Source organism: Babylonia areolata, chromosome 1, assembly GCF_041734735.1.
Source record: "Babylonia areolata isolate BAREFJ2019XMU chromosome 1, ASM4173473v1, whole genome shotgun sequence".
Classification (NCBI taxonomy): Eukaryota; Metazoa; Mollusca; class Gastropoda; order Neogastropoda; family Buccinidae; genus Babylonia; species Babylonia areolata.
In genome coordinates, this window is record NC_134876.1 from 52,909,011 (window position 1) to 52,931,573 (window position 22,563).

The window sequence follows — 22,563 nt, forward strand, 5'->3', positions numbered from 1 at the left end:
AGAGATGCACGGTCCAGACATGAACAACAACCACGATCGCATTCCTGAGAATAAGGAAGTTACGCCTCACAGTCGTGCTGTTCAGATTGTGTCCATGTTAAGGTTTGTGCGTCCTGAGAAGTACCTCGCCCGGAATGCCTCCTTTTTCGTTCCAAGGAAGACCGTGGCCAACCGCTTCCCTGTCAAATGGTTAATCCAGGCAACATGCCCTCCTGAAGGTCTCGATCTACTGGTCGTCCTACCGTCTGTGCATAACCATACGAAACTGAGAAAAGCCATCAGGAACACGTGGGGGAGACAGGCGTATGGACAGGTGTGGCCTGGTGCCTCCAGCTCACGGACTGACTCGGTCAAACTCATCTTCTTTGTGGGCGTGTGTGCCAACTACAGTCAGGAGGATATGCTTTCTGAGGCGGAAGCTTTTGATGACATCGTGGTGGGTGATTTCAAGGACAGTTACCAAAACCTTAGTTTGAAGATGGCCATGGTACTGCAGTGGGTGGACCTTTATTGTGCCAGTGCAAAGTACATGCTCAAAGCTGATGAAGACACCTTCATCAACGTGCCACTGCTCCTGAACGTGTTGCATGTGCTTTCAGCAAATACATCTCATTTCTTACTGGGCTTCATAAAACCAGGCCTGAGCCTCCATGTGGCACGCTCTGGCCGCTATGCAGTCAGCGAGAGGGCGTACCCTCTCCGGTTCTGGCCCCAGTATATGTATGGTCATTCTTACGTCATGTCCGGTGACGCCATCAGCTCTTTACGTCGTGTTTCCCGTCACTTGCCACTCATTCCCAACGAGGATGCCTACGTGACGGGTGTGTTAGCCAAGAGTGCTGGAACCCAAAGGGTGCACAGCGGGCACTTTGCCATGTTCTGGAGGACAGATAGGTGTGACCTGGTGTACAACACGGACATTTCACAGACAGGGTTCAGGAGTTCCGCCAAGTATCATGAAATGTGGAAGATGTTTCAGACTGGAAAATGCTTGGCAGGTAACTGACGAGTGACACAGTTCTTCACAACAAAGTACGTACACTGTACATAGTGTTCTCGAAGAGGTTTTTGGGTTTGTTGATGACTGTATGTAAAGTGCTCTTTGGTAACTTTGGGTGTGTCTGTGGTAGTCATGTGCGTGTGTGTCTGTGTCTGTGAGTGGTTTTTTTTTTTTTTAAACCGTCACCACTATGTATTTGTGGAGAGACCCTTGACATTCCACATTTTTTGCTCGAATGTCCAGATACACATTCACATTTCGAACCCCTTTCATGATATGATTACATCCTTTAATCTTCCATTTACCATGTCCAGCGTTTTTCACCCAAGCAAAGAAAATGGTTGGTCTCTGACAAAAACTGCAGTTGACCTAATCAAAAGCCATCCAATTGGTCGGTTTTTCTAATTTGTTTCATCCTTTTAAAATTTTGTTTAAAATTTTATTATTTGTTTATTTATTTATTTATTTATTTAAATGTTTAGAGTTTACCCTCTGTTTTATCTAATCCAAAGTAGTGTTTCGTTTTGGGTGACAGCATCAGATTTACTTGTAGAGCAAAGTTCCCATTATTCTGATAAGTGGAACTGTTCGACTCTAACATGTAATATGTCGTCTTGATTACATTATGAAACCTTAATTTAATGATTGTATACTGTGTGTGTGCAGTGAAGTACACTACTTTTTTTTTTGTCTTCTCTCTCTCTCTTTTATGTTAATTTATTCATTTCTTCTTCTTTGTTAAAGATTATATATATATATATATATATATATATATATATATATATATATATATACACACATATACATATATATATATATATATATATATATATATATATATATATATATATATATGATACGCGTGCGCGCGCGCGCGTGCGTGTATGTGTAAAGGTATGTTAGTGCAAATGTATATGTGTGGGGGTGGGTGGAAGTGTAGGTGAGAGAGAAAGAGTGAGAGACAGTGTGTGTGTGTGTGTGTGTGTGTGTGTGTGTGTGTGTGTGTGTGTGTGAGGGATAGAGAGAGGGAGAGAGTTTGTGCACGTAGGTGTGAACACTTACACGTCTTTGGAGCGGGGGAATGAAATCAAATTGTGACTATATAAGCGTACTTGGGGTAGGGGGATGAGGTGGGGGAATTTGAATGGGCGTCTGTGTGCATGCATGGATGTATATAGGTAGTGGGTGGAGGAAACACGTGTGTGAGTATGTGTGTGCGTTAAAACATTTTTTGAGATATTGATATTAATGAAATTTGGTAAATTGATTTGTTAAATACGTTCTTTTTAAATTCATATCTTTTTTTTTCTCTTCTCAAATGAGAGTTTCCTTGTGTTATTCAGTTAATATTTATTCAAATGGTTGCGAAAATGTCAGTACAACAAAAAGTTAACCTGACAATAAATGGTTTCAGTCAGTCAGAGTGTGTTTTGATGTGTGTGAGGGGCTTGGGGTATGGGGGTGGATGGGGATTAGGGTGTGTCTGTGCTAGTTGTGTGTGCGTGTGTATGTACATGTGTGTGTTCGTGTGTGTGTGTGCGTCTTTGTGTGTGTGTGTGTGTGTGTGTGTGTGTGTGTGTGTGTGTGTGTGTGTGTGTATGCGTGCGCGCGCGCGCGTGAAAGACCTTTAGTGACCCCGATCGCCTCTAAGATTGTGCGTGACAGGCTGACGAGTAGTAGGGTGACAGAAAATCGTGATCAAAATACACTGATATCTGGTGATATGCACATCATCTTCTTCCTTTCCCCTCAGTCTGCAATCTCTCCTACTTCATCGTACATCATCTGATTATATTTCAGTGTCCTTATACCGTCACGATTCTTCTTTCTCTCGCTCCCTCTTCTCTTCTTTTCTGGATCTGGATCTGGATGCATACGTCGCAGGAGCCAATCTTCGGCTATAAACGCGACGGAACAGGAAGAGCTCAAAAATAGTATAAAAGGCCACCACACTGACCTAACAGTCTTTCCTACAGATTCAGGTCTCAATTTGTAGCCACTATAGGTATCTACAGGTTTGAAAACTAGTTAAAAATCTCTTCTGCTGTCTAGATGCTTAGGAGGCAGGTGATTCTGCCAAGCGCTGATGTAAATATGCTGGCAGAGCCTGCTCTGACGATGTCCTCCTCCATATGGTTCCAGTCCATCACTGTCCACACGAAGAAAGAATGTGCATACTGTTATGTGTTTCTGATAGGTAGCTGGAAGCCACGAGAATTTCTGACCACGCGGCGTTCGACGATGTTGGAGACTTCGAAGTCTTCATACCTGGGGGGTCGTATCCGTCTGCGGCCAGCACTCACAGGGGTCAGGAAGTTTTGGGGGGAATGGCGGGGATGAGATCTCCAGCTGTCTTATACATCAGGCCTAGTCGTGCTTGTCTGCAACAATCAGCAAGTAGGGGGAGATTTAAATCCTGCAGAATTGGGCTTACACAACCTGGTTCTCTGGTCCTGTAGTCTTTTGTGATGAAGCGTGCTGCCGGTCTATGAACCATCTCCAACTTCTCGATGTCCTGCTGGTAGTATGGATCCCACACTGTTGCTGCATATTCCGGTCTGGATCTCACTAGTGCGATGTACGCCAGGCGCCTACACTCCTTTGGGCAATTCCGAAGATTCCGGCGTAAGAAGCCCACTGTTGGTCCGGCTTTTCGAGAGATGTTGGCAATATGTTGTCCCCATTTTAGGTCATCCTAGGTACTGATTTTGCTGAACCTGTTTCAGGAAGCCTCCATTGAGGCTGTACATATAGGTTGACTTGCTCTTGGAGGACAGGATGTAACATTTCTGTGCATCGAAACGCATGCCCCATCTCTTGGCCCAGTCCTCAAGGTGTCTCAGGTCTTCCTGCAGGGTGATGTGGTCCTGAAGGGTGTCGATGTTGCGGTACAGTAGGCAGTCGTCCGCGAAGAGTCGTACTTTTGACTTCACTGCTTCCGGTAGGTCGTTGATGTGGCAGAGGAAAAGTAATGGACCCAACACTATTCCCTGGGGGACACCGGAGTCGACAGCTACCTCGCCTGATGCCTCTCCCTCCAGGCCTACTCGCATCCTCCTTTTCGTCAGGAAGTTGGTAAGCCATTCATGAATAGGTCCTCGTACTCCATAGTGATCGAGTTTGTGAAGTAACTTCCTATGAGGTACCATGTCAAAGGCTTTACTGAAGTCCAGTATCACCACATCGGTTTGCTTCCCGGCGTCATAGGACTCGAGGAGATCGTGCATTGTGGTAATCAGCTGCGTCTCGCAGTAATAACCAGATCTGAAGCCGTGGTTTGTCAGTATGTTATATATGGTTTCGAAGGTGACGACAGATGATGTGCTCAAGGAGTTTACAGGCCACTGAAGTTAGAGAAACTGGCCTGTAGTTCTCTGCCTTGTTTCTGTCTCCCTTCTTGAAGACTGCTGAGGTGTTCTTTTCTTTTAAACGTCTTTTCACATTGTATTGAAATCTGTTGGGTAGTAACATCATGCAAGTAATCTCATCATTCAGATTAGTTCTCTGAAGACTCATATTTACTATATCCGAGTGCGTATTTCAGAGCGAGTTGTCTACAGTAATCATGAATGCGTTCTGAGTGCGCGCGCACGCACACACACACACACACACACACACACACACACACACACACACACACACACACACACACACAAAACAACAACAACAAGAAACAAACAAATGGAAAAAAAGTAAAAAAAAAAAACATGCACATGCATGTACTCACATGTACTCACACACACAGGCACATACATAAACACACACACACAGGCACATACATAAACACATATAGACAAGCACGCGCGCGCGCGCGCGCACACACACACACACACACACACACACACACACACACACACATTACCATTACCGACTATATATTTGTTTAATTGAACTATTTCTCTTTGATATAGAAAGCCCTTTTTTGGTGTATTTCGTTTCATCTTTACGTTCATCCACATACATATATCATCTGCATATTGCACTAGGACTACATCTTTTGATGTGTTGGGGGTAAATCATTCAATATAATAGTAAATAAAACAGGGGCAATGACAGAACCTTGGGGTAACCCCATGTGAAGTCTTAGGATTTGAGTACATATTCCCGACTCCCGACGTCCCGAGTTGCCAACCGATTTCAGTAATTTTTGCATGCCAAAACCTGATCGTGTGCTTTCTTTATATATATATATATATATATATAAATGTTGCAAGAACGTTTTTCCTTTTTGCGGATTGTTGTTTTACATGTGTTTTAAGTTTTACTAGATTATCTATTGGAGACCTACCTCTCTTAAGATCGGCTTGACTGATTGGGATGATGTTATTTTTATCAAAACAGTACATTAGTCTTTTCATAATTATTCTTCCCATTAGTTTACGAGTATGTGATGCTAGCCCAACTGGCCCGTAGCTGTTCTTATCTGTTTTGCATTTTCCTTGATTACAAACTGGTATTGTAATAGAATGTTTCCATTGTGCTGGCATTAAACCATCAACCCAGCATTTTTAAAAAAAAAGCTTTAACAATAATATAACAACATTTTCCGGTAGATATCTCAGCGTATCATTCTGAGACTGTCAAGTCCTACGGAGGTTTCCTTGTTGGGAAAAGATAGCAATGCCTTCTTAACCTCGTTGAGTGAGGTTATTATCATTATCAGTAGAAAAAAAACAACACACTTTATGCTCTTTAACAATGGTGTCAATCCAGAAGAGTTACCCTCATCTAAAATTTAAAATGAGACAATTCAGTACAAAGATACGGCAACATTTTTTACCGTATTCACACACACACACACACACACACACACACACACACACACACACACACACACACACACTTCTTCTCCCACTCACTCCCCTAAAGCCTCCCCTCACCCCCCTCCCTTTTTTCCCGTCTGATATAACTTAAATTGGATAGATGTTAAACTGAAGACGACGACTACTACTACTGCTACTGCTGCTGACTTTGGAACCATTTTTGGCTTCTTTAACTTTTGTGCCCTTCACAACAAAAAACAAAACAAAACAAACAAACAAATAAAATATTAAAAAAAAAAACTGGTGTTTTCCTATTTCCAAGACACATTTGGTGTCAAAAGGCTATTTCCAAAGAAAATGAATAAATTTTACCAGAGAGAGAGAGAGAGAGAGAACTGAAACACCGTATAATTACATAGGCTCTCGTGTGTCAATACACATGAGCCAAAAAAGTAAAACTAACCACAAACACACACAAAATTGCTCTTGCCTTTTTTTCTTGTATTTTCCCCCCCGAAACAGAATGAATTCAAGTCTTGAAAACCACAGTTCCAGTTTCAAAGACACGTCAAAGCGTGCGGAATGATCTATAATAGGCTGCATCACATCTGTTTAATAGAATGAGCGTATTGTCTGACCTATATATGAACCTAACGTAGTAGTCAAATCCTCTAGGGTCTACCACAATTATTCATGTAAAAAGAACAACAAAAAAACATTAGCCGAAAATGAAATATGATGAATTAAGAGATAAGTAAACACATGAAAAAACAATAAACACTAACATTCAGTTCAATTCAATTCAATTCAAAAACACTTTATTAAACCACATGGAAATTAACGCGTGCAATCGTTGTAGGTTCGTTGTAGACACCAACATAAAAATGAACATATGTACCATACAATACACTAAAACAAGTCAGATAAAAACTCTCAGTAGCTGACTAAAATCACACACCCTCATACATGCGCACGCATTAAGACAATAAAGTATTGCAAACAATGTATACCGATAGAAAACATCCAGCAAATAAAATATAAATATTTAACTCTCACCCTCAACCCCGCCCTCGTATATAAATGTAAAATGCACACACACACACACACACACACACACACACACACACGCTAAGACAATAACGTATTGCACAACAATGTAAACAAATAAAAACATTAAGCATATTAGAACATCCATCAAATAAATCGTGTTTATAAGTAAAACACACACACACACACACATGCATGAACGCTTGTGCGCCCACACCCTCTCACAACATATATCACGCCAATAAAATCAGTAAACTAACATTAAGATACATGAAATCCATGAAATCACAAGCACCTACACACAAAGTAACGCTTACTGTGCTCAGCCACACAGTCCATAGCAAAATGTCTGCGCCCATGCACTCGCCTACCGTAGAGTTCAGGTGGTGCTGGGAGGGGTGGGGGGAGGTTTGTGTCACAGTCCTATGAGTGAGTGTATTGCATGCTTTGACTGTGTGCGCGAATAGCTGAAGGAATGAATGAGCTAATGTATCGAGATGTTCTTGCGCATGGAGCTATGAACCTGCCACTTCTGTCCGAACGTCGACTATTAATGTCATCATGTCATCATTATTTTATTTGTTTTTCCTACAGAATTTTGCCAGGAACAACCCTGTGGCATTCTAGGAGGGAGTTCTGGCTGTCTGAAGAGGAAATGAAATCATTGTCGACTCTGGCCTTGAAGTCGAGTTTAACGTCCTAATCGTATCATCAAAACACCAACAGCAATATCTACACACACACGCGCGCGCACCCATCCACACACCCACAAGAGCGCCCCCCTCGCACGCACGCACACACACACAAGAGCGCCCCGCCCCCCCCACGCCCCCACGTCTAATAACACTATACAGTGAACAGACGTTAAACTAAAGATAACACACACGTGCATACACACACACACACACACACACACACACACACCAGGACCTGTGCACACAAACATGCATAACATGCGCACGCACACAGACATGCACACGTGTGGTTACTGCAAATGCATGTGAATGTGTACGTGTCTTCTTTCTTTAGTGAAAAGACGTTAAATCAAAGAAAGAAGATTACACACACCTTTCGGCTGCTGTGCTTGCGGCCGAGGTTTATGGTTTGTTCGATACCGAAATCGACTTCAAATGCTCGTCCTTAGAGGAACGAGTCGCATTTGATGTGCGCACCTCCTTAATAACTGTCAGGTGAAAAAGTAAGTGCTCGTATGGGAGCTTTTTTTTCTTTTTTTATTCTCTCTTTCTTTCAAAGTGGCTGTGTACACTTTCGGTAAATGCGGCTCGTTTTCGTTTGTTTTTATTGCAATCTTTTGCCTTCTTTGTAATGTTAGTGTTTATTATATTTTCATGCATTTACTTATCTGTTAAATCATCGTATTTCATTTTAGGCTAAAGGTGTTGGTTTTGTTGTTGCTTTTTTTTTTCTTTTTTTTTTTATACATGAATACCTGTGGTAGACTCCGAAGTCTTTGACTACTGCGTTAGGTTCATATTTTGGTCAGACAATAGGCTCATTTCATTAAGCAGATGTGATGCAGCGTATTATGGATCATTCCGCACGCTTTGACGTGTCTCTGAAACTGGAACTGTGGTTCTCAAGACTTGAATTCATTCTGTTTCGAGGAAGAAAAAAACAATGACACCAAGAACAACTTTGTGTGCGTTTGTGGTTGGTTTTACTTTTTTGGCCCACGTGTGTTGACACACAGCGAGAGTCTATGCAATTATACGGTGTTTCAGTTCTCTCTCTCTCTCTGGTAAGCTTTAACAAAGTCATTTTCTTTGGAAATAGTCTGTTGATACCATATGTGTCTTGAAAATAGGAAAACGCTAGTGGTTTGTTGTTGTTGTTGTTTTCCACACATTCTAATGCACTTATGTGAAAGGCGCAAAAGTTAAAGAAGCCAAAAATGTTTCCAAAGTCAGGTTACAGCTACAGTTTTTCTTATAAACAAAACTTAGCACTTTTATCTGACATACTGACGCACGAGTTAACAGCAGTCATTTTGATCATGTTTAGATCAAATATGAACTTCTTCTTATCAATGTGTTAATTACATTGCTTCATACATCTGCAATATTCAGCCAAGAAACTGGACATCAGTCTGAATATACTATGCGAATTATATATATTTCAAATTGGTCTCACTCATCTAAAACATCAAATTTTGCATTATGTCTCAATGCATAGAAAAGCTACAGTATTTTACAATCAACACGAAGGTCTTCCATATTCTTAATTCGCCGAAGTGGTCTAAGTCGGAATATATCTACTATAGCGTAATCCATTTCATTTATATTAATTTTGAGCACGCACCACATCGCGTTGATAGTTTTCCGAGAACACATTACTGAAAAGAGGCGAAGAAGGCCGCTAAATATTTTTTCCGACACTGATTTCTGCAGGCTTAACACGTACGCATCGTTTAGCAATGCCAAATAAGACCATGCTTTAAGTTGTTTTTCAAGTTGGTACACGTTACACAGTTCACGCTCGGTACTTCTTCAAACCTTTGCCAGAAGGCTTTTGAATGTTCTCATCTCCAAAATATGTGTTGAATATTACCATTTTCATTGTTGGAAAAATCAGAATAGCTATAATCATTCACAACCCCCATTTCTTTCAGAACTATATTTGTTTACAAGGATTCTACGTAACATCCGAATTTGGAGCCATTTCAATTTAATATCTTGAATTTTACTAATTTTATAAAATGCCCTTTTCCATGAATTTTCTGTTTCCAATTTCTCAGACCACTATGCACAAGAACTTGGAATTTTGTTGTCTTATGTAAGAATGTCATAGAATAATCTAGTTCCTTTAGGCACCGAATATATAACTTTCAATACACATTTGTTATCATGTGAAAAGTTGTTTGGCATGCCTAACTTTGTATGTCGTATATATTTTGTGATGGATATTTTGCAGCTATTAATTGCTATAAAATGTACATTCATACCATGTTTCCTGTTAAACTCCGTCACGTGTCAAAAAAATGTGCAAGACAGTAAACACTTTTAAGGATCCAGTGTTTATAGTTTATAAATTTCAATGTTCATATTTTGATTAAAGAATATTGGGTCTGAAAGTAGCTCTGTTTGTGAATGTGGCTGTGTATGACTGCCAAACTGGCTGACTTCTTATCCTGATAACTAATAAGGTCATACATTAATCTTATATCGTCTCCAAGATATATATCAGCAACAAGTCAAGTCTGATCCTCAGAAATCAATTTTGGAAGCATCTTTATACTCCTATTTGCTATGCATGTAGTTCCGACTTTATACAAAACATTTAACAGTGAAATCGGTCTGCAGTGGGTTTTTTTTTATGTATATCTTCTGTTTATCAGGCTTTGGAATACAAGCAATGAATCCCTCTTTTTGTGTAGCTGAAAGTTCCCCGTCTCTGACTGACTTATTACCACTCCAGACGATGGAACGCTATAGCATTCCGGACTATGGAACGCTATAGCGGTTTCGACAATTAAAAGTTTTTCCACGTTTTCCTCATGGGGTAGCATAACAATCGCAGCTACACCGGGTATTGTGAACGTGTCAAGGGTCGAATGGAAAGTTTCTTCATGAGATTTCGTAACAACACACTTCACCGCGAGCTAGCGAGTTCAGGACTCCACACGACAAGCTAATCTGTTTACGTATCGAAAATGGCGTTGCAGGCGACACAAGTGGTAATTTTTGGAGCAAGCTAGATCACGACAGGGGCTTTTACCACTGCTGAAGTGATTGAAATGCTTCAAACTGAGGGTTTCGACATCGACGAGGACGATGAAGACGTTGAATAAGTATCTGCAGTGAAGAAAGCCACCAGCAAGAAGGTACTGATAGTGACTAAGCTTCTGAGAGCAGTGAAGAGGGAGGGGGGTGGGCGTTCACACGTTGTGAGGAGAGGGGTAAGTGAGTCAAGTACAGTTAGTTTCATTTAGTTACTTTATGTTTTTTTGTTTTTTTTTGTTTTTGTTTTTTTTGTTTTCCCCCCTAACCTTAACAAATGGGTTGTCTGTATAGAAAAGCAAGGGAGAAAACTATTCGTCCATAGTGAGAGCTCGGAACAACAAAAGGGCCTAGCTTATTCCAAAAGACATTATAAAACGCTGCCCCAAGATCATAATTTTATGTACCAGGACTCTTACCATTGTTCATGTTCTTCAATGTGATGCCTGCTTCTTGTAAGAGTTCTTCTCTTCTTGGGATAGTTTTGGATTGTCATTTTCAAAATCGTTTATTTCACACGTATCTAATGTTTTCTTGGTGTAAGGTTTTTCCATAGAATTCATTCACTTCATCTTTTTTTCTTTTGTGGTTCATCTGTTAGAATTCCATTTTTATCTATTATTTTGGTCATACTTTTATTGACAAAATGCCTTTTTGCTAAATTACAAAAAATACTCTTTTTTTTCGCCTTCCGCAGTCGATTCTGCCCTCGATCTTACCATAACTCCAAGTGTTTTTCTCTCTCTTATAGAGACCAGTTCATGATTTGCTTCTTCAAAACCTTCAAGTCTTCCTCTGTTTTGTTTTCCTTCTTTTCCAGTTGTTCTATTTTTCTCATCAAGCCTTCTTTTTCTGTTGCTTTCTTCTTCCTCATTGTTGCAAACGCAAAGGTTTTTGACCGTATTTTCCAAAGTAGGAAGTCGATGAATGATTTTTTTGAGACAGTTAGGCTGATTTCCATCAAAGGAAATTTTTTTGTCTGCTGCATCATACTGCTCAGTGGAGTATTCGGATATGACCTCATCTGTTAACTTAAAAAAAAAAATCGTCTGCGCACTGTTTTTCTCTTTATAATGTGCAGTTAAATTTCCATAACATATATTTTGTAATTTTACCAAATTTGAGTTTTAATGTTATCATTGAGTGACCTGATCGATATCATGCTGCACACGGGACCTTGGTTTATTGTCTCATCTGAATGACTAGCGTCCAGACCACCACTCAAGGTCTAGTGGAGGGGGAGAAAATATCGGCGGCTGAGCCGTGATTCGAACCAGCGCTCTCAGATTCTCTCGCTTCCTAGGCGGACGCGTTACCTCTAGACCATCACTCCTCTCCACAATACATGTCTTCAAAGTACCACATAAGGTCTTCCTACCGAAGGAAAAAATCCAGTGGACTTTGGTGAAGTTCTTCGCCATGTGTAACGTCTAACTTCAGGACAAATTTCTCTCTGCACGTCTATCAAGTTTAAATCTGATTTTCTAACGTTTCTCTTGCTCTTGGGTTGTTTATATTGTTATAATTGTTGTAGTCCAAATAAGGGTCCAGAACTAAGTTCCAATTACTCACTGATATGTGATCACGATTATGATGCGCTTTCATTTAATAATTCATAGAAATCTGGGTTATCTGTGCTTGGACCGTAAATATTCACCCATTAAATGTTTTTTCCCCATACTTTTCAAAGATAGTATCAAATAGTTACCATCAATATCAGATTCTGTCTCATTAATTTCAAATTCAAAGGTATTATCAAATAACATTTCTACTCCTCTTGCATTTGACTTATATAAAGCAAAGCAACTTTTATACCCCCATTCTGATGTTATATATCTTTCAATTTTTGTAGTAAAATGGGTATCCCGTAAACAGAAGATAGTGTATGATTTTTTTTTCTAAGGTAATGGAAGGTATCTCTTGTCTTTTGAAAAGATTCGGGTGAGCGACTGGCGCACCGAGCGGTCACGTTTTTTTCAGCGCTCCCACACCGTCCGAATTTGCTGAGCTGTTTTCTTTTTTTTTGACTTAGTTCTTTTTTCCTGTCCCTGCCTTCTATCAGCGGTGTGTTGATTTCTCTTTTTTCGACTTAGTTCTTTTTTGTTATCTCTTTCACTGCTCCCTTTCTCCCTGTGCTATCACAGTCTCAGCTCAGTATTTTTTGTTTTTCTTTATTCCTGCATTTATGATGATGGCTTCGGAAATGGGTGTAAATCCTGTCTTCCTGAAGTCCAAAGACATTCCTGAAGCCTCGACACGTCCTGCGGGTGTTCTCGAAACGTGTCTAGCCGCAGAAGGAGCCGCTGGACAGGGATCGATCGTTGGTGCCCAGCTCATTCACGGCCTGTGGAGGATCTACCCTGCAACCAGAGAGGCAAGGTCTTCTCTCCTGATCAAAGGTATGTCAGTGAGAAATACGGTCATGCAGGTGGCCAACACTAACCCTTTCATTCTGCGTGGCGATTCCGGAGAGGAAAAGCCAACCACAAAAGTGTGGATTGACGATGTGCCTATCTCCATGGCAGATTCAGAGATCGAGCATTCTCTTATCAAAACAGGTTTGGAACTGCGATCATCGATAAAAACAGAGAGCTTGGGACGCGGACGGAAAACTGACACGGTTCCTAACAGGACGAAGTTTGTCTTCATTACTGTCCCCCTGACTCCCCTCGACAAAAAATTAAAAGTAAGCGTGTACACCGCTAAAGTTCACCACCAGGAACAAAAACTAATAAACAAAACAGTTGTTTGTTCTAGGTGTTTTGAACAAAATCACCATGCAACCCAGTCCGACAAAGACATTGTCTGCCGCGCCTGCAAAATGTCAGGCCACAAGAAGGGAGACCCTGAGTGTCGGATCCTTGTCCCAGTCAACCCTCCCACCGAGCAGGTCAACAGACCGGCCGCCGAGACCGAGGGAGAATAGAAAACGACACACGACACTCGTGCAACAAAAGAGGATAGAGGCCATCCAAATATGCGTCAAACCAAATTGTATTCCCCAAATTCCCAAAAGACCCCTCCCCGGCACAGATCTGAAACACCAAAACGGCGTCGATCAAAAGATGCGGCTAGCCCCCAGACCGAAACGACAACAGCAAACATGCTAAAAGGTCATCTAACCCTCTCAACACGAACTGCACAGCAGACTCGAACCCAGAAAGCGTTGGGGTGTGGGGCTGAAATCTTGTCCCCACCTAGACTGACAATCGGTTAACGACCATGCTACGGATTACGGACAACGATTCTGAATATGGCTGATGATCTGGATACGTATGCATGTTATATGTCTTGCGTGATGTCATGAATTCATTTTTTCTTTAAATTATCCAATGGATAAAATTCGTATATCTTCTTTAAATACAAGAGGATTGAAAAATAAGTTTAAAAAAATTTCATCATTCAATAGTTTCAAAAGTCAGAAATTTGATATCATTTGTTTGCAGGAAACACATATTACAGATAGTGAAGTATCCAAATAGGAAAAACAATGGGGTGGTAAAATATTTTACAATAAGAATGCTAACAGAAAGAAAGGAGAAGTGATTCTGATATCCATACATTTTGATGCATTGGTCACTTTAGAACATGTAGAAGAAAGAATGGTGATAGTTTCAGTATTGCATGAAAATTTTAATTTCAAATTACTAAATGTATATGCCCCAAACAATCATGCAGAGAAAATGATATTCATGAGTAGACTAGAAGAAGTGTGTAAGAAGTTTGATGACCAAACCTTTTATGATAATGGGAGATTTTAATTGTGTTATGAGTAATGAGAGTGATATAATTTCAGGTCTGTCACATAACAAAATCGAAGTTAAGCAGTTAAATAGATTGATAAATACATTGCACCTTACCGACATATGGAGAGTACTTCAAGCCAATGATTCAGATTATACACGGTGTAGATATAATCCTTTTATTGCTCGTAGGCTTGATTATTGTTTTGTTCCTGACTAATTGCTGAGTTCCTGTGTTTCGTGCGAACATACATTGACCTTCAATTCGGACCATAAAGTAGTAGTACTAGAACTTAATAAAGTCACTTCTCACGGGGTCCTGGGTATTGGAGATTCAACAATAGTTTTCTAAAGAGTATTGATTTTGTTAATAAAATGAATACTCTAATTGACAGATTTATGGAAAAGCACATGGAAAATAAAGCATATATAGATAGATGGGAACTATGCAGGGTCTAGATAAGAAATTTCTGTATAGAGTTTGGGAAAGAATTAGTATGTAAAAAAAGAAACGAAGAACATAATCTACATTTGCAAATCAAGCACAAAAAAACAACAAAAACACAGTTAATGAATGATCCGACAAATGAAGCTATTCAAACTGAATTTTTACATTTAAAACATGTTAGAATTATTACAGCTAGACAGAGCAAGAGGTGCACAAGTAAGGGCTAGGGAAAAATGGATTGAAGATGGGGAGTGTAATACAGAATATTTTTGTAATCTAGAAAAGGCTAGGGGGAAGAAAAAGATCATTTCCAGATTGTGCAAAGACTCGGGTGAAATAGTAACAGACCAAAACGAGATACTGCAAAAACAGCTAATGTTTTACAAAAGATTATATAATCAGAAAACTGATGTAGAAAACGTTAGAGAAGAAACCAATTTGTTCATTGAGAACGAACACTTTCGTCGATTAAGCGAAAATGAAGCTACCTTATGTGAGTGACAACAGAAGAGACAACTAGTGCTCTCAGAAAGCTGAGAAATGGTTCAGCTCCTGGCAGTGATGGCATCACTACAGAATTCTTTTTCTGGACGAAAATTGCTAAAGTTGTTACAGATTCTTTTGTAGAGTCTTTCCGCAGTGGGGATCTTTCATATACACAAAAACAGGGAATAATCACATTAATACATAAAGGAAAAGAGCTAGACAGAGATACATTGAACAGCTGGAGACCTATAACACTCACAGATTCAGACTATAAGATTTTAGCTAAAGTTTTGTCAGAAAGGCTCAGCAAAGTTGTGCACTTACTAGTTAATGAGGATCAAGTGGTTCATATTAAAGGAAGAAACACTGCCACAGTAATAAGATCAATAGATGATGTAATAAATTATATGAATAAAACGAAAAAATCTGGTTATCTTCTTGCTGTTGATTATTCTAAAGCATTTGATTCTATTTCTAAGACATTTTTGTTACACGCTTTTAAAGTATTTGGTTTCGGAACGGATTTTCAGAAGTAGATCTCTGTAATAACCAATGGTAATATAAGTTCAATTAATCATGGAGGTTGGATATCGGAACCATTTGAGGTGTCATGTGGAGATACGACAGGGATGCCCCTTTCCTCGTTAGCATTTGTTTTGGCAGTTGAGCTCCTTGCCATAAAGATAAGAAATAGTTCAATATTAGGTATTGAGGCTCCCTCTGGCTCTCCTGATGCAACCCCTCACTGAAAAGTGAAACAGCTAGCCGATGATACAACCTTATTCTTAAAAAAACCCAGAGAGGACATGAACAAATCATTAATCATCTTTGTTTCAAACTTTCTGGATTAAAATTGAATGTGCAAAAGACGAAAGCATTAACGATGGGTACCCAGAAAGAAGAGGATAATCTCCCATGTGCAATTTTAACAAAATAAAAATACTGGGAATACATTTTGAAACACACAGAATGGCAAGGCACATAAAGGAAAACTGGATGGGTAGGATGGATCATTTGAATAATTCAATAAAGGACTGGAATAAACGTGATCTAAGCACAGTAGGAAAGGTCGTTGTAGTTAAAACCTTCTTAATAAGTCAGTTTGTATATGTTATGCAATCAATTGGTCTTCCACACGCAGTATTGAACAAAGTCTATACAATTTTGTTTAAATTTCTTTGGAAGGAAAGGTTAAATAATAAAAAGGCCTTCGAAAAAGTGAAAAGAAAAGTCTTAGAGGCTGAATTTGAAAAGGGTGGGTTGCATATAATTAACATTATTGAATTTCAACAATATCTGAATTTACAATGGATAGGGAAACTTTTTGAAGCCAGGGAACAGGACAAATGTTGCTACATTCCAAAATGGCACTTAAATAAACTTGCCACTTATAACAATATTTTCTTCATTAACTGTAGAACAAAAGATTTATAGTGCATTAATCTTATTGACAATGAATTTTGGGAACATATATAATGTCAACATACTTAGATTGCAAAGGTAAATGGGAATCTTCAGATGTAAATTGCAGAAACTTTCATTCACAGCTGCTTTTCAACAACTCCTTAATAAAATATAAAAATTATGTATTATTCTTTAAAAACTGGAAAAATAATAGCGTTGAGCAAATAAAAGAAATGATCCATAAAAATGAAAAACGTTTGCTGTCATTAGAGGAAATAACAAATTTGATTGGTGAAAATAAAGCTAACATTATATTTGAATACAATGCATTATTAAATGCAATCCCGAAGAACTGAAAACAGTGGATACGAAATGGAGAAAAGGAGACAGACTGCCAACCTTGTGAAGCAAAACTCTTTGACACAAAGCCAAAACAAATAAAGAAGTTGTTGGATGCAAAGAAGGAGGGTATTGTGCCCATAGCATGCAATTTCTGGCTTAGAAAGGTTGGTGTCAAAAAAGTCTTTTGAAAATCTCCCAATCCCTGACAGTTCAGGGACGATATTGTAATGTTTGTCAGACGGGCGCAATAGCCGAGAGGTTAAAGCGTTGGACTTTCAATCTGAGGGTCCCGTGTTCGAATCTCGGAAACGGCGCCTGAACCCCCTCCGTGTGTATACGCAAGCAGAAGATGAAATACGCACGTTCGGTGGGTTATGGAAACAAGAACATACCCTCCCCCGAAAACGGAGTATGACTGCCACGAGTGAACGTGGAAGCCCACGAATTCGCGAACGAAGAAGAAGAGAAGAAGAAGTAATGTTTATCAAATCAAATAAACACACATATCCAGACACGATTTAATGAGCAAAACACTGTTAACAAATAGCATAATACATGTGCTCATAAATCAATGACCGTACATCCACAAACTTACCCATATCGATGTTGTTTCGTTATTTGGACAGATGAACAGATGTTATAATTGACATAAAAGTATGTGTTACAGAGACAAGAATCGCACATTAGCCCAAAAGCAAGAGGCTGTGAACAAATTTTAGAAGATACACATCAGCCAGCTGTGTTTTCACGTGCACAAACCAGCAACAGCCGTTCAGATAAAAATCTCACCTTGGCGTCAATTCAAGCCCAACAAATGTTTGATTCGTTTTTAAGAATGCATGGTAATTCTCATGTGAGCTGTTCTGACATGTTTACATTTTCAACAACTAAGTGTTTTAAGTAGAAAATGTACACAGACGATCACAAGAACAAAAATCAATAAGATGAAATTTAAGAAACACACACACACACACAACAACAACAACAACAACAGAGAAACAATAGGATAAAGCAACAAAGAGAAATCTGCCAAGAATTTTTTGACAAAATGAGTTATTTGAATGACTTGCAAGGACAGGCACATTGCGTAATGTAGCTGAAAAAACAACAACACAACAACAATAACGACAATGAAAAATGTGGGCAAGGAAAAAAAACAACAACCTTGTAAACATAAGATAAGCACAAGTCCAGAAAAACAAGTCTGGATGAACAGGAAACGATAAAAGTAACGACAAGGAGGGTGGATGTGGAGTGGGTGGTCACTTTCTCTCTATTGAAAACCGCACATGTCCATGTTTTACATGGTCCGCATAATTATAGATACATCATATGAATGAAGGGAAAAGAAAAAGAAGAAGAAGAAGAAAAAAAGAATACTGTGATGTGTGTGTGTGTGTGTGTGTGTGTGTGTGTGTGTGTGTGTGCGCGCACGCGCGCGCGCGTGTGTGTGTATAACTGAAACCCGATTGAATGACTCCACAGCCAAGCTGCAGGTCCATGTCCTGCCGCCGATTTTAGTCTTCAATAGTTAAATGGAACATTTAACAAAAAGCTCCTAAAACTCACTTGTGATATACACTTATAGGGGAAATTTCTTTTTAATGATAACAATGAAAGTTATAAAAATTAGTTTGTTGAAATGAGTTGTCTATTCGTATTATAATTCTAGAAAATTTCGCGTTAAAAAAAAAATCCATGCAAATTCGAACCGAGAATGAGTGGTTTTATCCACTGCCCTGACGCGGCTTCAAGGAATGTGTTCAAAAATTATTTGAGCATCTTATTTTAGTGGGAAAAAATCGACAACGGTAACCGAAATGATAACGCTGTTTAAATCATGTTATTCTGGTATATCTCGGGCATTTATGAAGTCCGAGGTAAAATACACGTTGCCATTGCTTCAAACAACTGCAATATGTGCCCGTTTTAATAGATCTGCAGAGATCCATGTTCGACAAGTTGAGAAACTGAGAAACTACGACACGGTCCTTTTAGTTTCCCTTTTCTGTTCATTCTAGTTACTTAAGTATCCACTTTAAAACATTCATATGCAGTAAACGAGTCGATGATTATTAAAGAATTTCTTTTAATTTGGCGGTAAAGGAGACGTTGCCATTGCGTCAGGTTTTGCAACATGTTTTGTCAAGATCTGCACAAACCAGTGTAGACAAGGTTGACATAACTCCGTGACACGATGGATTCAAATTTTCTTTTATGTTCATTCTAGTTGATTCAGTGCCCACTTTAGAATATTCATATGCAGTAAACACGCCAATAATGTATTTAGTGTCACTGTATGTGTTCTGTCCAGAATTTATATTTCTTTGCTTTTGATTGCGAACAAGAATAACGAGGTCATGGCGTCTACACACACTGCCTGTATTCGGGCAGCTGCAAAGGAATCAAAGCGTTTTTGGAATCCAGATCGAGCATCAACGAAATAAACCATTGATGATTCGGAAATACGGCTAAATTCGGGAGACGTTCAACCTATTATTGATATGACTGTGAAGATTTTTCTCCAACTATGTTTATGCCAAATTTGGTATTTGTAGACAGAGAATTTCCAGAGAAAATAGCCAAGTTAAAGTTTACCACACACACACACACACACACACAATCGAACACCGTCTAAAAAGATAGACTCACTCTGTTTATACAAGTGAGTCAATGAATCTAACACGAGTAACATATTAATTTTTCAAAGTGGTATACAATTACATCTTATGATTTTTAGTTCAAATCTGAGAATGTACAATACACAAAGGTTATGGTATTTGACATTGTATGGTTGTCTTATTAAGTTGTAAAGATGGTAATGTTTTGTCTCTTATGAGTGTGTGGCAATGTTTTGTCCCATATGAGTGTATGTTACAATTTGATTCAAGTAGTCTGAATCAGTGCCAGCCGAAGATGAAATAAACATGTCATTTCTATGGCCAACAACCTACACAACATATACCCATGAAATTATCAATATCAGTGATGAATGCACACACACACACACACACACACACACACACACACACACACACGTTCATGCTTTTTTTTTTCTTTTTTCTTTTCTTTTTTTTTGGGGGGGGGGGGGGATGTTAGATGTACTGCATTGTCTTTTATTTTTTTTTTTTTTTTCTTCCTTTTCTAAACAGAATTATGCCTAACCTTTTTTCTTTCCTCACCAGATAAAGATGCCGACAATGAAGTTTCCTCGAAAAGTATTTTTCCTGTTCCTCATGGTATGTCTGGCACGGGTGTTATATTCTCTGTTCTCTCTGCACCCCGCGCTGCTTTCGAGGTCAGTCGACGGGTTCAGAAAAGCACATCTCCCTCTGGCGTCTTTGACCACGACCAGACAGGTTGGCACTGACTCTGAAGAACAGCACTCTGCTCCTGACACGATCAGCTACCCACAAAGCAAACCTGTCATTCACAACCCCGTGCCTGGTTCAGCACACCGTGGTGTCGACAGATCTGTTTCATACCAAACGAAATCAGGGTCGGATGATGACGATCAAGAGATGCACGGTCCAGACATGAACAACAACCACGATCGCATTCCTGAGAATAAGGAAGTTACGCCTCACAGTCGTGCTGTTCAGATTGTGTCCATGTTAAGGTTTGTGCGTCCTGAGAAGTACCTCGCCCGGAATGCCTCCTTTTTCGTTCCAAGGAAGACCGTGGCCAACCGCTTCCCTGTCAAATGGTTAATCCAGGCAACATGTCCTCCTGAAGGTCTCGATCTACTGGTCGTCCTACCGTCTGTGCATAACCATACGAAACTGAGAAAAGCCATCAGGAACACGTGGGGGAGACAGGCGTATGGACAGGTGTGGCCTGGTGCCTCCAGCTCACGGACTGACTCGGTCAAACTCATCTTCTTTGTGGGCGTGTGTGCCAACTACAGTCAGGAGGATATGCTTTCTGAGGCGGAAGCTTTTGATGACATCGTGGTGGGTGATTTCAAGGACAGTTACCAAAACCTTAGTTTGAAGATGGCCATGGTACTTCAGTGGGTGGACCTTTATTGTGCCAGTGCAAAGTACGTGCTCAAAGCTGATGAAGACACCTTCATCAACGTGCCACTGCTCCTGAACGTGTTGCGTGTGCTTTCGGCAAACACGTCTCATTTCTTACTGGGCTTCGTAAAACCAGGCCTGAGCCTCCATGTGGCACGCTCTGGCCGCTATGCAGTCAGCGAGAGGGCGTACCCTCTCCGGCTCTGGCCCCAGTATATGTATGGCCATTCTTACGTCATGTCCGGTGACGCCATCAGCTCTTTACGTCGTGTTTCCCGTCACATGCCACTCATTCCAAACGAGGATGCCTACGTGACGGGTGTGTTAGCCAAGAGTGCTGGAACCCAAAGGGTGCACAGCGGGCGCTTTGCCATTGTCTGGAGGGCAGAAAGGTGTAACCTGGTGTACAACATAGCCATTTCACAGACAGGGTTCAAGAGTTCCGCCAAGCATCATGAAATGTGGAAGATGTATCAGACTGGAAATTGCTCGCAGGTAACTGACGAGTGACACAGTTCTTGACAACAATGTACGTCCGCTGCACGTAGTGTTCTCGAAGAGGTTTTTGGGTTTGTTGGGGGTGGAGGGGGGGAGGGGGTTTGGGGTGGGGGGGGGGGGGGGAAGGGCTTTGGGTGTGTCTATGCTAGTCGTGTGCGTGTGTGTTGTGTCTGTGTGTTTTGATGTGTGTGTGAGGGGGGTGAGGGGTGGATGGGGATTTGGGTGTGTCTGTGCTAGTTGAGGAGGGGGGTAGAGGAGGTGCAAGGTATTGTGTGTGTGTGTGTGTGTGTTGGAGCTCATGTACGTTTATATGTATTTGACTGTGCTTTCATATCTGTGAAACTGCATGTTTGGTGCATTTCTGTTATGCATGTGTGGGTGTATGTGTGAATGTGTGTCTTCATGTTTTACATTTATTCGCTTATTTATCACCATTGTTGTCTTATTTATTTATTTATTTATATTTTATTATTATCATTTTATTAGTATTACTAATATTATTACTACTACCTTTTTCTATATTATAATTATTATTTATTTATTTATTTATTTATGCAAGCTTATCTATTATTTATTCCCCCGTTTGTTTGTTTTTTTGTTTTGTTTTTGGTTGTTTTGTTTTGTTTTTGTTTTGTTTGTTTTTTTGTTTTGTTTTTTCTCAAGGCCTGACTAAGCGCGTTGGGTTACGCTGCTGGTCAGGCATCTGCTTGGCTTGGCAGATGTGGTGTAGCGTATATGGTTTTGTCCGAACGCAGTGACGCCTCCTTGAGCTACTGAAACTGAAACTGAAACTGTGCTAGTTGTGTGTGCGTGTGTATATACATGTGTGTGTTTGTGTGCGTGCGCGCGTCTTTGTGTGCGTGTGCGTGCGTGTGTGTGTATGTGTGTGTGTGCGCGCGCGCGTGAATGACCTTTAGTGACCCCAATCGCCTCTAAGATTGTGCGTGACAGGCTGACGAGAAGTAGGGTGACAGAAAATCGTGATCAAAATACACTGATATCTGGTGATATGCACATCATCTTCTTTTCCTCTCAGTCTGCACTCTCTCCTGCTTCATCGTACATCATCTGATTAT

At 40.1% G+C, this 22,563-nt stretch overlaps 2 protein-coding genes across 3 annotated transcripts; both read left to right on the forward strand.

Moving 5' to 3' along the window:
- Window positions 1-287: 287 nt before the first annotated feature.
- Window positions 288-1,680, forward strand: LOC143292572 (lactosylceramide 1,3-N-acetyl-beta-D-glucosaminyltransferase-like). The gene has a single exon (XM_076603000.1). It carries the CDS (start codon window positions 401-403, stop codon window positions 1,004-1,006), a length of 606 nt encoding a protein of 201 aa, XP_076459115.1. The 5' UTR covers window positions 288-400; the 3' UTR covers window positions 1,007-1,680.
- A 6,225-nt stretch (window positions 1,681-7,905) lies between these two features.
- LOC143292579 (lactosylceramide 1,3-N-acetyl-beta-D-glucosaminyltransferase-like) lies at window positions 7,906-21,539 on the forward strand. 2 transcript variants are annotated; one of them, XM_076603012.1, is made up of 2 exons: window positions 7,906-8,008; window positions 20,156-21,539. In XM_076603012.1, the coding sequence occupies exon 2, from the start codon at window positions 20,162-20,164 to the stop codon at window positions 21,497-21,499; it is 1,338 nt and encodes a 445-aa protein (XP_076459127.1). In that variant the 5' UTR covers window positions 7,906-8,008; window positions 20,156-20,161; the 3' UTR covers window positions 21,500-21,539. The 2 variants fall into 2 exon arrangements, with proteins under 2 accessions (XP_076459127.1, XP_076459136.1); XM_076603021.1 differs by lacking the exon at window positions 7,906-8,008 and adding an exon at window positions 12,823-12,946.
- Window positions 21,540-22,563: the final 1,024 nt, after the last annotated feature.

Bases quoted from the DNA above. Each gene is read 5' to 3' on its own strand.
- LOC143292572 (XM_076603000.1), top strand. From the start codon at position 401: ATGCTTTCTGAGGCGGAAGCTTTTGATGACATCGTGGTGGGTGATTTC.
- LOC143292579 (XM_076603012.1), top strand. From the start codon at position 20,162: ATGCCGACAATGAAGTTTCCTCGAAAAGTATTTTTCCTGTTCCTCATG.